General features: G+C 50.2%; 1 protein-coding gene across 2 annotated transcripts in view; it reads right to left on the bottom strand.

Moving 5' to 3' along the window:
* Positions 1-12,213, bottom strand: part of GFPT1 (glutamine--fructose-6-phosphate transaminase 1) — a 28,953-nt gene continuing 16,740 nt past the window's right edge. For both annotated transcript variants that reach the window (XM_054000617.1, XM_054000618.1), the window contains 8 exons: positions 11,921-12,018; positions 10,678-10,798; positions 10,045-10,202; positions 7,447-7,561; positions 6,847-6,974; positions 5,252-5,419; positions 4,295-4,456; positions 1-3,759 (listed from right to left, as the gene is read on the bottom strand). In XM_054000617.1, the coding sequence (XP_053856592.1) occupies positions 3,715-3,759; positions 4,295-4,456; positions 5,252-5,419; positions 6,847-6,974; positions 7,447-7,561; positions 10,045-10,202; positions 10,678-10,798; positions 11,921-12,018 (995 nt within the window). In that variant the 3' untranslated portion in view covers positions 1-3,714. The remainder of the gene's footprint in view (positions 3,760-4,294; positions 4,457-5,251; positions 5,420-6,846; positions 6,975-7,446; positions 7,562-10,044; positions 10,203-10,677; positions 10,799-11,920; positions 12,019-12,213) is intronic.

The raw sequence follows: 12,213 nt of genomic DNA, 5'->3' as shown, positions 1-12,213 counted from the left end.
TTCCATTTGGTTAACGTAGGGCACTTGATTTTATTCAAAGGGTGAAATACAAAAAAAGTAAGCAAAGAGACAAAACCCAAATGAGAAACGCTACAGACAAAAGTGAGACATCTCCTGCAAACAGCACATGACAAACACGGTAGTCTGGTCCCCACAGCCCAAGCCAGCTGGATATGTACAGCACAGAGAATCTACAGGGCAGGAAATGTGGGTTTGCCACTCAAATGTCTATTTACAGAAACTGAATTGAAGGCAAATAAGTTTTCTTTCCTTCTTTTTTTTTTTTTTTTCTTTTTTTCCCCAACCCAAATACTTCTGTTTCTTCTTCTTCCTGTTCTGCTGAAGAGGAGGGACTCCATGCTTTGAGGCAAGTTTGGTACATTCAGGTAGGATCTAAAATTAGCCACAGCTAAACACTGACCTGCTACTTAAGCTACTTAATTTCAGTCCCTCGCTCCATCCAACACGGCCAGCAGGCACCTGCTTGTGGCATCAAGGACTCCTGGGGACAGCCAGGGAGAGGACAGGCCCAATTCTGCACTGGTGTGGGCTTGATTTGTGCCTCCAGAGGCTTCACTCTGCAGCTCAGCCAGACCTCAGTGTCTGGGCTGGGCTTAAGGCTCCGACTGAGGGTTCTGCTCATCCCATGTGGCTGGGAAAGGCTCTGGGTGGTGTTTGGGCTCTCTCAGCACGGGGGGTTGAGCCTGGCCCACCACGGGGTGTCCGGGCAGCTTTTTGGGCAGCAGGGTGTCCTCAGGGAGATGCCCTGCCCAGGGACACCCCCAGGAACTGAGTGCTGACAATGACAAATGTGGGACAAAACTGCCCACAGCCCTTCTGCAGCAGAGCCAGGTGGGGGGGAAAAGCCTTTCTGGATGCAGGAAATTCCATGTGCAGCTTAATCTGCACGTGTGTGGAATCTGAGTGAGAACTGCTGGGCAGGAACGCGTGCTGAGCTGGGAGCTCTCTGCTCTTTGGGAATTAAAACTCCCCAAGACCTCAGGGCTTCCCTCTGAGCCTCTGCAGGTGAGGAACAGAGCGACTCACATTGAAATAACCTGTGACCACAGTGGGCAGGAGTGGGAGCTGCTAGTCCAGGTGGCAAAGGCCTTGATTTGTATTTACCTGTGGCTCAATTTTAGAGACAGGGCTACTGAATTTTACAACACCTCAGTGAGGAAGGAGAGAATTTCACTGGCTCAGTAAGCAAAACATTCATTTGGGAGAGCAGAAGACTGACTGGCTGTTAATAAATACCACGAGACATCCTAAAAGTTTTCTAAGGAAAAGAGAAACATCATCTGTTCATCAAAATGCAACACAGGGACAGAATGAGGTAAGGAAAGCTAGAAAGAGTCCTTTGTACATTCCCACTTCACACTGCATGGCAACAATAACAACAAGGAGATGCCAACAGGCTCCCTGCCACACTCAGCAGGGAAATTCTTCACACAGGTGTGCTCCAGAGCATCCCTGGAGGCTGAGCCTGCAGCATCCACCAGCCTCCCTGCCAGAGCTGTGAGCCCTCGGTTTTGGCAGCAGAGTTTGACCCTCAGGCAGGAGGAGGGGCACTGCCTGTCCCCTGCCCCATCAGTGCCTCCAGCTACAGGGAACAGGGATTATTTGGCTCAGCACAAAGCCAGAGAGCTCAGCAGCTCCACACTGGACACTCCTAACTCAGTTCTTTGGTCCTCTTTGCACACACCTTTCACCGAGGTGGAACAGCTTGCACTAACACGCTGAGCTTGCTCCCAGGGGTGTGTGCCCCCCCTGCTCTCTGCAAGGCAGGCTGGAAAAGCAATGCTGGCTGCAGGGGCAGAAAAAGGGCCTGAAGTGATCCCCTCGTGGGGCTGTTCCATGAGAGATCCTGCTCTGAGAGCAGAGGATGGGGCTCTGCACATCCCTGGGCCAGGGGGACCAGGGGCAGCCCAGCCTGCAAAGCCCTGCAGGGGTTCAGAAGCAAGCTGAGGAGGAGGAGGAGGAGGAGGAGGAGGAGGAGGAGGAGGAGGAGGAGGAGGAGGAAGAGGAGCTGTCTCCCACCTGTGAGCATTGCACATGCCTTGCTTTGTCCTCAATTCTCCTCCTCCAGTGAAGCAGGGAGGGCTAAGGTGATGTTTAGGCTCAGCTGTGCCAGGACAGTGCCTCACACACAGCTCTTGCTGAACTAAAATGCAGCATTTACTGCACTAAAACGCAGCATTTACTGCTTTGCTCTTAAACAGACACTGGCAGCACAATGTGTCCTTAAATTAACAGATGAGACAGGTTAATAAACACATGCACTGGCTTTGAGAAGCTTTTCCAGGCACGCAGCATTTCATTCTCATCATGAGACTGAGCCTTGAGCACTGAACTGAAGTGAAAGGTTTACACAAAGCAGAATTGCCACAGAGTCTTTGGGAATACCCCATGCCAGGGGAACTGGGGCTGGCAGGGCACTGGGCACCCACTCCCCAAGCACTGCATTTGCTAAAGCCATTTTTCAGGGGCAGTAAATCACCTGGAATCATCACCAGCACCATTTCACACCTTGTGGCATGGTTTTACAGTGCCTGTGTAAAGCTAATTCAAATCCCAGCGAGATGGGAGGAAATTCACCTTTCCACATTAGGAAATACATAAAAACTGCCCTTTGATGACTCTGAAGAAGTCAGATTTTGAGTCCTGAAGGTGTATTTTCTGTGTCGTTTTGGATTCTCTTCAAGCTGGTTATAGGAACATTACCAAGGTAATTTCTTTAGGCAATTTCTTTATTACCAAGGTAATTTTCCAAGGTTATTTCTGGCTTGTTTATGGACCCTTTTTATCCCCTTCAGGTGTGTCACAGAGCTGGGTCCCTCAGGTGTGTCACAGCCAGGTGTGTCACACTCAGGTGTGTAACACAGCTAGGTCCTTCAGCTGTGTCACACCCAGGTGTGCTCTCAGTGCCCCTCAGTTCCAGGGGAAATCCTCAGCACAAGAAAAGCTCCCCTTGTTTTAACAGCCCCAAGCAGCAGCAGCAGCAGCTCAGAGCCAGCCCTGGCACCTCTCTGCCCCCAGCCCTGGTCAGAGCTCCCAGCCCTGCCAGGCTTGGTGCTGGGGTCCTGTGGCCACCGTGGCTAGGAGATTGTCACTTGCTCTGGATGTGGCATGGATAAAACCCTTCTGGAGCAGCATCACCTCCCTGGCACCTGCACCAGGTGCCCAGGAGTGGGCAGGCTGTGGCAGCTCAGCTGGATTCTCTGCTGCACCTGGGGCAGGAATTCACCCCAAAGGCTTGCCTGCAGTTTCCTTCTCTGGTAAAATTCCTGCCTCAAGCGTGACCAGTGCCAGTTCTTGTTCCAGTTGTGTGTTCTGGTGTCCTGCTGCACTGCCTGAGAGCACCACAGGGCACTGAGAATCCCTTCCCACAGTGACTGGAATGAGCCACACCAGGTAAGAGACAGTGGCATCAGCTCAGAGTAACCCCTTAGCTAGAAGACTCAGCAATCTTTAAGAAAAACCATTTAACATCTTGCATGGAAGTCTATTGATCAGAAAAACCCCAGAGCTATTGACGTAGCACGTGGAATCGATTGGACAATCACTAATGTAATGGAATTATGGTGCTCTTATACACAAATAACGATTTACCAAAATAAGATTTACCTAGGGGGCTTTAAAATCGAGTTATTTTGGTACCAAAAAAAAGTCTTTCATTTAATTCCCCTTTGCCCCTATGATTCAGATGATCTTTCACTCTACAGTTACGGACTTGGCCAGATTTCTTGGAAAATCAACCTGCAGAGAGGGAGGAGAAAGAACAGGCTCGTGAGTATTTACACACTTTGTTTGTTTGTGTACAACTTTGTAACCTGTGGAACGTCTGTTCTGCCTTCCAACTGAAAACAATCCAACACATCCTCACGTTCATTTAGGCCAGTCAGTGCAGAGAAAAAAAGTCCACAACCCTGGTTGTTACAACTCCTGGGTCAGAGCTAAGCAGAACTTTAGTCCGGGCTGTTCCAGTGCTCAGGTGGTCACTGAGAACAGGCAGGGGCCAGTGTCTGCATTAAGATCAAAGAGCTAACACCAAACTGCTTGCCAAACACCCTTCTGGGGACTTCACCTTCCCTTCAGCTCCCTAGCAGCCCTCCAGAGCCTGGCTGCTCCTTCCACACCACAGCCATGCATCCCAGCTGGGCCGCCTCCAGTTCTGCACTGGCCACCAGTGGCCCTGGGCACTGCAGCAGCTCAAGCAGTGGCACAGAGAAGCCCCCCGGCTTGCAGCAGCCCCCAGCAGCACCCCGGGGCAGGGGGGGAATGCTGTACTCACATCGTAGCCCCTGAGCACGGCCAGGTGGAAGGCCAGCAGCTGGAGGGGGATCACGCTCAGGATCCCCTGCAGGCAGTCCACGGAGTGGGGAACTTTGATTGTTCTTTTGTTGTTCTTAATGGTCTCGATGTCCTCCTTGTCACAGATCACCACAGGCCGACCCTGCAACAAAGGGGAAGGCTGTAGGAAAGCACTTCTGGAAGGTTCTTCCCTCGTCTCTGTGCAGAGTACCAGTGGCAAAATCTATTCCTTAATTCAGAGCCAAACAGCTTCACACCCCCTGGGGGTATTTAAGGGTTAAACAGACCATGCCAGGCTTCTGCAACTGCTGCAAGAGCTGCTGCTGAAATGCCCACGGAACGCAGAGAGACCCAGGTGGAACAGTCTGGGAGTCTAGGAACAGCTGTCCTGCCAGCAGCAGCAGCTCCATGCATGCAGAGCTGCCAGCAGCAGCAGCAGCTCTGTGCTTGCAGGGCTGCCAGCAGCAGCAGCAGCAGCTCCCTGCATGCAGAGCTAGCAGCAGCAGCAGCTCCATGCATGCAGAGCTAGCAGCAGCAGCAGCTCCATGCATGCAGAGCTGCCAGCAGCAGCAGCAGCAGCTCCATACATGCAGAGCTGCCAGCAGCAGCAGCAGCTCCGTGCATGCAGAGCTGCCAGCAGCAGCAGCAGCTCCGTGCATGCAGGGCTAGCAGCAGCAGCTCCATGCTTGCAGGGCTGCCATCAGCAGCAGCTCTGTGTATGCAGAGCTAGCAGCAGCAGCAGCTCCGTGCTTGCAGGGCTGCCAGCAGCAGCAGGTCCGTGCTTGCAGGGCTGCCAGCAGCAGCAGCAGCTCTCTGCGTGCAGAGCTGCCAGCAGCAGCAGCTCCGAGCATGCAGAGCTGCCAGGTACCAGTACCAGGTAAGATAAAGTCTCAGGTAAGATAAAGTCTCAGGTAAGATAAAGCCTGCTTTATCTCACCTGCCGGGCAATGACCTGCTGCAGGGCGTTCTGGCACTTGGCGTAGGTGTGGTCTCTCATGATGATCATGATCACGGGCATGAGCTTGTCCACCAGGGCCAGGGGGCCGTGCTTCAGCTCCCCGGCCAGGATCCCCTCCGAGTGCATGTAGGTGATTTCCTTAATTTTCTGGAGGGGGGAAAAGAGTTCATCACACTCTGAGCAACCTCATCGTGGTTTTTTAAGGTCTCTGTGAATTCCTGCACTCTGTAAAACTCACTTCTGGCCCTTCTCAGAGGTGGCTGAGGCAGGCCACAGACCCAGAGCCACGCAGTGCCCCTGGGCTGGGCTGCTTGCAGCCACCAGAGCCCTCAGAAGTTACCATCAGCCACCACAGCCAACCTCCCAGGCTGCCTGGGCAGGCAGCCCAATAAAAGAAAATAAAATGTGAAATAAAAATAAAAATAAAATTAAAATAATAAAAATAAAATTAAAATAAAAAATAAAATAAAAATAAAATAAGAATAAAAATAAATAAAGGAAAAATTAAAATAAAATAAATAAAATAAAATAAAGTAAAAATAAAGTAAAAATAAACCAAAACAAATTAATCAAATAAAATATAAAAATAAAAAATGAAATGGAAATAAAAATAAAATAAAAATAAAATAAAAAATATAATAATATATAAAATAAAAAAATAAATAAAATAAAATAATATATAAAATAAAATTAAAATTAAAATTACAATAAAATAATATATAAAATAAAATAGACTAAAAATTTTTAAAATAAAAAATAAATAATATAAAAAATAAAATAATATAAAAAATAAAAGAGGACACGTTTGCATGGCACTGGGGACAGCGATGAGAACAACAGGAATGGCCTCAAATGTAAAAACCGCAGCACGTGGCTTTGGAAAGTGCACGCTCAGTTTTGCACCTTATTAGGGTGCAGTTTGTCCAGTAAAGCATTCCCAGTGTGAGCATGGAAAACACACCCTCCCAACCCAGGCTGGGACGTGGGACTCCTACAGGGACTTTGAGGTATTTGTAATTTTAGGTGATTGTGATTACCTAAATTTTAAATTTGTCATTTTAGGCATTTGTAATTTTAGGTAATTGTGATTACCTAAATTTTAAATTTGTAATTACCTAAATTTTAAATTTGTCATTTTAGGTATTTGTAATTACCTGAATTTTAAATTTGCAATTTTAGGTTATTGTGATTACCTAAATTTTAAATTTTAAATTTGTCATTTTAGGTATTTGTAAATTTAGGTTATTGTAATTACCTAAATTTTAAATTATAAATTTGTCATTTTAGGCATTTGTAATTTTATGTAATTGTGATTACCTAAATTTTAAATTTGTAATTACCTAAATTTTAAATTTGTCGTTTTAGGCATTTGTAATTACCTGAATTTTAAATGTGTCATTTTGGGTATTCGTAATTACCTACATTTTACATTTTCAATTTGTCATTTCAGGTAATTCCATTTAACCCCGCGCTGGCCAAGGCTGCGGCGCCACGGCCGCGTTTCCAGCTGCCCCGGCGGCAGAGGCTGCAGAGGCTGTGGCTGTGCCGGAGCCAGCCCAAGCACAGGAGCTCACCAAGGCTCCCTCCAGACACGTGGCGTAGTGGTAGCCACGTCCCATGATGAGGACGGACTTCTGGTGGTACAGCTCGGTGGCCAGCTTCTGGATCTCATCGTCCATGCTCAGCACTTCTTTGATCAAATCTAGGGGAAGGAAAAGCCCAGGCTGAGCGTGCCACCCCCACACACCCCACAGCCAGCGGCGACCTGCAAAGCCCCTGGGCTCAGCTTTACTGGGCCAGTGTGCTCGCCTGGAGACACCTGAGAGAGGGTGGCTACAAGGAGCTGTGACAGCTCTGCCACCCTCCCTGCAGGTCCAGCCCAGCTGAGCCCAGCCCCTCCCTGCAGGTCCAGCCCAGCTGGGCTCTCTCTGCCCAGGCTCAGCTCAGCTGAGCTCCCCCTGCCCACGTCCAGCTCTGCTGAGCTCTCTCTGCCCAGGCTCAGCCCTGCTGGGCCCAGACTCAGCTCTGCTAAGCTCTCTCTGGCCAGGCTCAGCCCAGCTGGGTTCCCCCTGCCCAGGCCCAGCCCAGGTGGGCTCCCCCTGCCCAGGTCCAGCTCTGCTGGGCTCTCTCTGGCCAGGCCCAGCCCAGCTGGGCTCCCCCTACCCAGGTCCTACCTGGCAGCCCCTTCAGCCCCCGCATGATCTCCTTGCGCCGCTCCTGCATGGAGATCCTGTCGTCACACATCATCAGGGCAAACATCACCAGGGACACGAACTGGCTGGTGTACGCCTGGGGGCACAGGGAACGTCACTGGGGCACTGGGAATGTCACTGGGGCACTGGGAACGTCACTGGGGCACAGGGAATGTCACTGGGGTACAGGGAATGTCATTGGGGCACTGGGAACGTCACTGGGAGAATGTCACTGGGGGCACAGGGAATGTCACTGGGGCACAGGGAACATCACTGGGGCACCCAGCAGCTGCAAGAATCCTCAGCCCAGCCGGGCCTGGGCTCTCAGAGTGGCAGCTTTGGCTCCCAGTCAGCAGCAGAACCCAGCCAGGGCTCACCGGGCCAGTCTGACCTGGGCAGGTCTCAAGGAGGCACGAGGGGATCTCCTCACGCTCCAAGATTTTACGTTCTGTACTCCCTGCTGAGTGCCAAACCCTGTTTTGTGGCCGTGCCCGTGTCCTGGCTCACTGCAGGTGACTCCTGAGAGCACTGGGGGCTGCAGATGTTTGCTGGAAGCCCAGCACAGCCCATCCCAACCAGCTGGGCTTTTTTTTGGGCCACACTCAGGGAACACAAAGGCAGCTGTGATTTCCCACCTCCCTTCTTTAAGAACAGACTCTCCCCTGCCTGCAGGAGCTGTCCCTGCCTTTGGGGGGAATCCCTGCACGGGCAGGTGACAGGAGGGGTCACACCAGGGCAGGAATGGTCACAGGGACACCTGAGGGACACCTGTGGGACACCAAAGCAGCAGCTGCAGTTTGGCCTCTGAGCTCCTTCCAAGACAAAAGGGCTTGGGGCCAGCCTGGCACTGAAGTGCTGCAGAGCTCAGAGCAAGGTGTGGAGAGTTTCTGCCCCTTCCTAAGCAAGGAGCAGACAAACTTCCACCTGGAGGCTGGAATGGCTCTGAAGGAATCCAGAAAATCCATTTTGCAGTTGTGCTGCCTGAAGGAGCCTGCTGGGGAGTGAGAGCTGCTCTGCTCTGTGCAGCCCTGCACAAGTCCACAGCACCCACATGAACATGCCTGGGCTCTTTAGAATATTCTCAAAAGGAAGTTCTGGGCAAGCTCAGGGCACAAATTTCTCAAGTTCTTATTTTCTGTATGCACAGCTTTGGTAACTCCCCACATCATCAGAGAAAAAAATGCCATTTGTCTCCAAACTGTAAATGTTGGCCATGTGAAAACAACAGGGACAAACAGCTCGTTCAAGAGTTTCTTGTAAGAGACTCATGAATTTTCCATGATCAAATTCCCCAATGAACTATTAAACTCAAATGTGGTTTTTGGCTGAATTTATGTAACAGATTGACATCATCTCGCCTCTAAATAGAACTAAACCAAAGCAGATTTTCCACCATGCAGAAGCTCTTCACCAAAATGAAAAGGCAGCAAAGTAAGTTCTCTTATACTGCATCTCACACAGCCAGAATAATCCTGTTATCTGGGCACAAACTGTAGGATTCTGTAAAAGAGCATTCCCCCATTCGTTAAAAGGATAGTTTTAATATCCGATTTTCTTTGGCAAAGCAGAGCCAGTGAGGGAGTTACATGCAGACAAAGTTTCCTTTATCTTATCTACTAATTTCCTTTTTCATCTCTGACCTTAAGATTAAACTGAGCCTGCACGTTGAGACAAACAATGGCAAAGAGAACTCTGTCCCCTTAGGGAATCATTCCCCCTGAGACCTGTTCATTTCCAATGTTTAATGCAGTTTCCTTGGATTATTTCACTTTGAAATGGGACCCAGAAAAGCCCTCTGCAAGCTCCAGGACAGAGAACACGCAGGGTGCTGCTGGTCTGTGACTGCACAGCCTGCAGCAGTGATGCCTGAAGGTTCAGATTTTCTATTTTTCAGGTTTTGTGCTGGTTCAGTATGGAACTCTGAGCTTCATATTAGGGGATGGTGAGCTCTTCACAGAGTAGGAACACAAAACAATCCTTTTCCAGCTTGGCCAAGGACAACTGTTACAAACTCCAGGCCCAAAAAGTAAAAACAGCAATGAATTGAAGAGAGGAAAACAAGGAAGATGGAACTGCATAACCTAAAGCTGTAATTGGACAATTAACTCCAATATGCAAATGGAGCAGAACTTATAAAAGTGACAGACCTCGTGACCATTTGGGTTCATCCTGGGCTCATTTTGTGACCATTTTGGTTCATCTTGGGTGCAGCCCTGGCTGGGCTCTTGTGCTGCTGGATCCATGGAGGAGATCCTTTGAATAAATCCCTGCTTTATTCTGTGACTGTGCTCTAGCTCAGCCTTCCCAAGGCATCAGCAGCATGGGTAAGCAGGGGGCCCTGTCACAGGCAAGCCTTTCAGGAGGGGTTCCAGAGGCAGAAATAAAATAAAATAAAATAATGAAATAAATTAAAATAACATTAAAATAAAATTAAAATAAAAATAAAATAAAAATAAAATAATATATAAAAATAAAATAAAATATACAATAAAAATAAAATAACAATTAAAATAAAATAAAATATAAAAAAAGAGTAGAGAAGAGAAGAGAGCAAGCAGCAGGGCGGTGGCCGAGGCTCACCTTGGTGCTGGCCACGCCAATCTCAGGGCCCGCGTTGATGTGCACGCCGCAGTCGGTCTCACGGGAGATGGAGCTGCCCACGGTGTTGGTGATGCCCACGGTCAGGGCTCCCCTCTCCTTGCAGTAGCGAAGGCACATCAGGGTGTCTGCCGTCTCCCCTGGCACAGGGACACAGGGGACACAGGATGGGTGCTGGGGGAAAGGCACAAACACCCTGCAAGCCAAGGAGGTGGCAGCAGCCCTGCAGCCCCAGCACAGCCAATGTGAGCCCAGGCACAGGGCAGTGCCACCCAGTGCCACCCAGAACACAGAACCCAGCTGCAGCTCTCGGTGCAAGGAAAAGCCAGTGCTCTGCTATGGGTTCAAAAAGGCAGCTCAGGGGTTGTCCCTTTAACAAAAATCAACTTTATTCGTTTTCCTGGTTAATAAAAATTCATCTGGGCCAGGCTTCTGTGCTGCCCAAGGTGGATCCATTGAGGCCTTTTAATAAATCCCTACTTTATTCTTTAACCCTGCTCTAGGTCAGCCTTCCCAAAGCATCCACAGCACCCCACAGAGTCCCACGGACAGGCACCAAAGTGGGCCCTGCTGCCTCCTCCACACCAGTTTTGGGCAGGGGAGAGGAGCCCATACCTGACTGGCTGAGGAAGAAGCAGACATCATCCCTGAACACAGGCGTGTTCCTGTCCAGGAAGTCGCTGGCCAGCTCCACCATGACAGGTAACTCAGTCAGCTCCTCCAGCACCTGGCGGGTCTGGCACGAGGAGGGCAGGAAGGCAGGTATTACATCATCTTTATACACCCAAAGTGTTTGCACAAAGAAGGCTTTCTAGTTGCCACACACGCTGGAAAATATTACTGTGGAAACCCCGTGTGACAGTTAGTGCTGGATTATACTTTAATTACTCACACATTTATTGCCCACACTCAAGCACCACCAGCCCCTGCGAGAAGCAACCTTGCCTTGGCACCACCACCAACTTCATTCGTTTTCCTGGTTAATAAAAATTCACCTGGGCAGGGAGGTATGGGGGGAAAACACACTGGCCTGTGAGGCCAACTCCTCCCTCAAATGGAGATTTCTCTAAGTCTCACTTGTTATATAACCCTCCACATAAATTATGTCATGCTGGGTGTCCTGTGTGTGTCCCAGCCTGAAGAACTCAACCCCCCACCTACATCCAGGTCCCCCCTGGCAGCCCCTGCCTTGCTGCAGCCTTTGCATTCTGCTCCTGCAGTGTCCCTCCCCTGCCATCTCCTTTTTTAACAGAGCAGCTTTTGTTTTCCAGAGCCTTCCACAGCCACAAAATCACAGGAACCACTTCCCTAAGTTCAGCTTCATCAGCTTTTATCTCCTCCTGCTGCTGCGGTGGACTGAGCCTGGTGTTTGCAGCTTTCACAAGGGTCCTCCTCCTTTCACCTGTGTGCACTTGCTTACTCCTAACCTGATTAAGGTCAAGAATCAATCCCCAACCTGAAATCAATCCTTAATCTGCTTGGCACACTCCATACACTCTCCAGGGAGACCTCAGAGCCTCCTCCAGGGCCTGAGGGGGCTCCAAGAGACCTGGAGAGGGACTTGGGACAAGGGATGGAGTGGCAGGACAAAGGGGCATGGCTTCAAACTGAGAAAGGGTAGACTTAGATGACATTATTAGGACAAAACTCTTCCCTGAAGAGGGTGGGCAGGCCCTGGCACGGGGTGCCCAGAGCAGCTGAGGATTCCTGGAAATGCCCAAGGCCAGGCTGGATGGGGCTGGGAGCAGCCTGGGACAGTGAAAAGTGGGCCTGCCATGGCAGGGGTGGCACTGGGTGGGCTCCGGGGTCCCTGCAGCCCACCCCACTCCCTGATTCTGGCACTGGGCCCAGCACTCACTGCCACTCCTGCATGGTAGCTCGTGCCACAGGCGATGAGGATCAAACGCCGACACCTCTGGATCTCCTTGATGTGATCCTTGAGCCCGCCCAGGTTCACTGTGGGCAGGACCAGAGAGCCAAATCAGGGTGGCCAGGGAGGAGGAGCTCCCGAGGTCACTGGTGCCAACAGCGTGTCACCACCTCCATCATCCACTGTGCGTCACAAATGGGACCTTGCCAGCAGCACGGGGAATTCTGGAGGCACTCTGACACACGCTTCATCTCACCCCAGCAAGGTTTCCATCTCCCACT

Source organism: Vidua macroura, chromosome 28 (genome assembly GCF_024509145.1).
Source record: "Vidua macroura isolate BioBank_ID:100142 chromosome 28, ASM2450914v1, whole genome shotgun sequence".
NCBI lineage: Eukaryota > Metazoa > Chordata > Aves > Passeriformes > Viduidae > Vidua > Vidua macroura.
The sequence above is the reverse complement of the archived record's forward strand: the minus strand, read 5'-3'. Positions and strand labels throughout refer to the sequence as shown.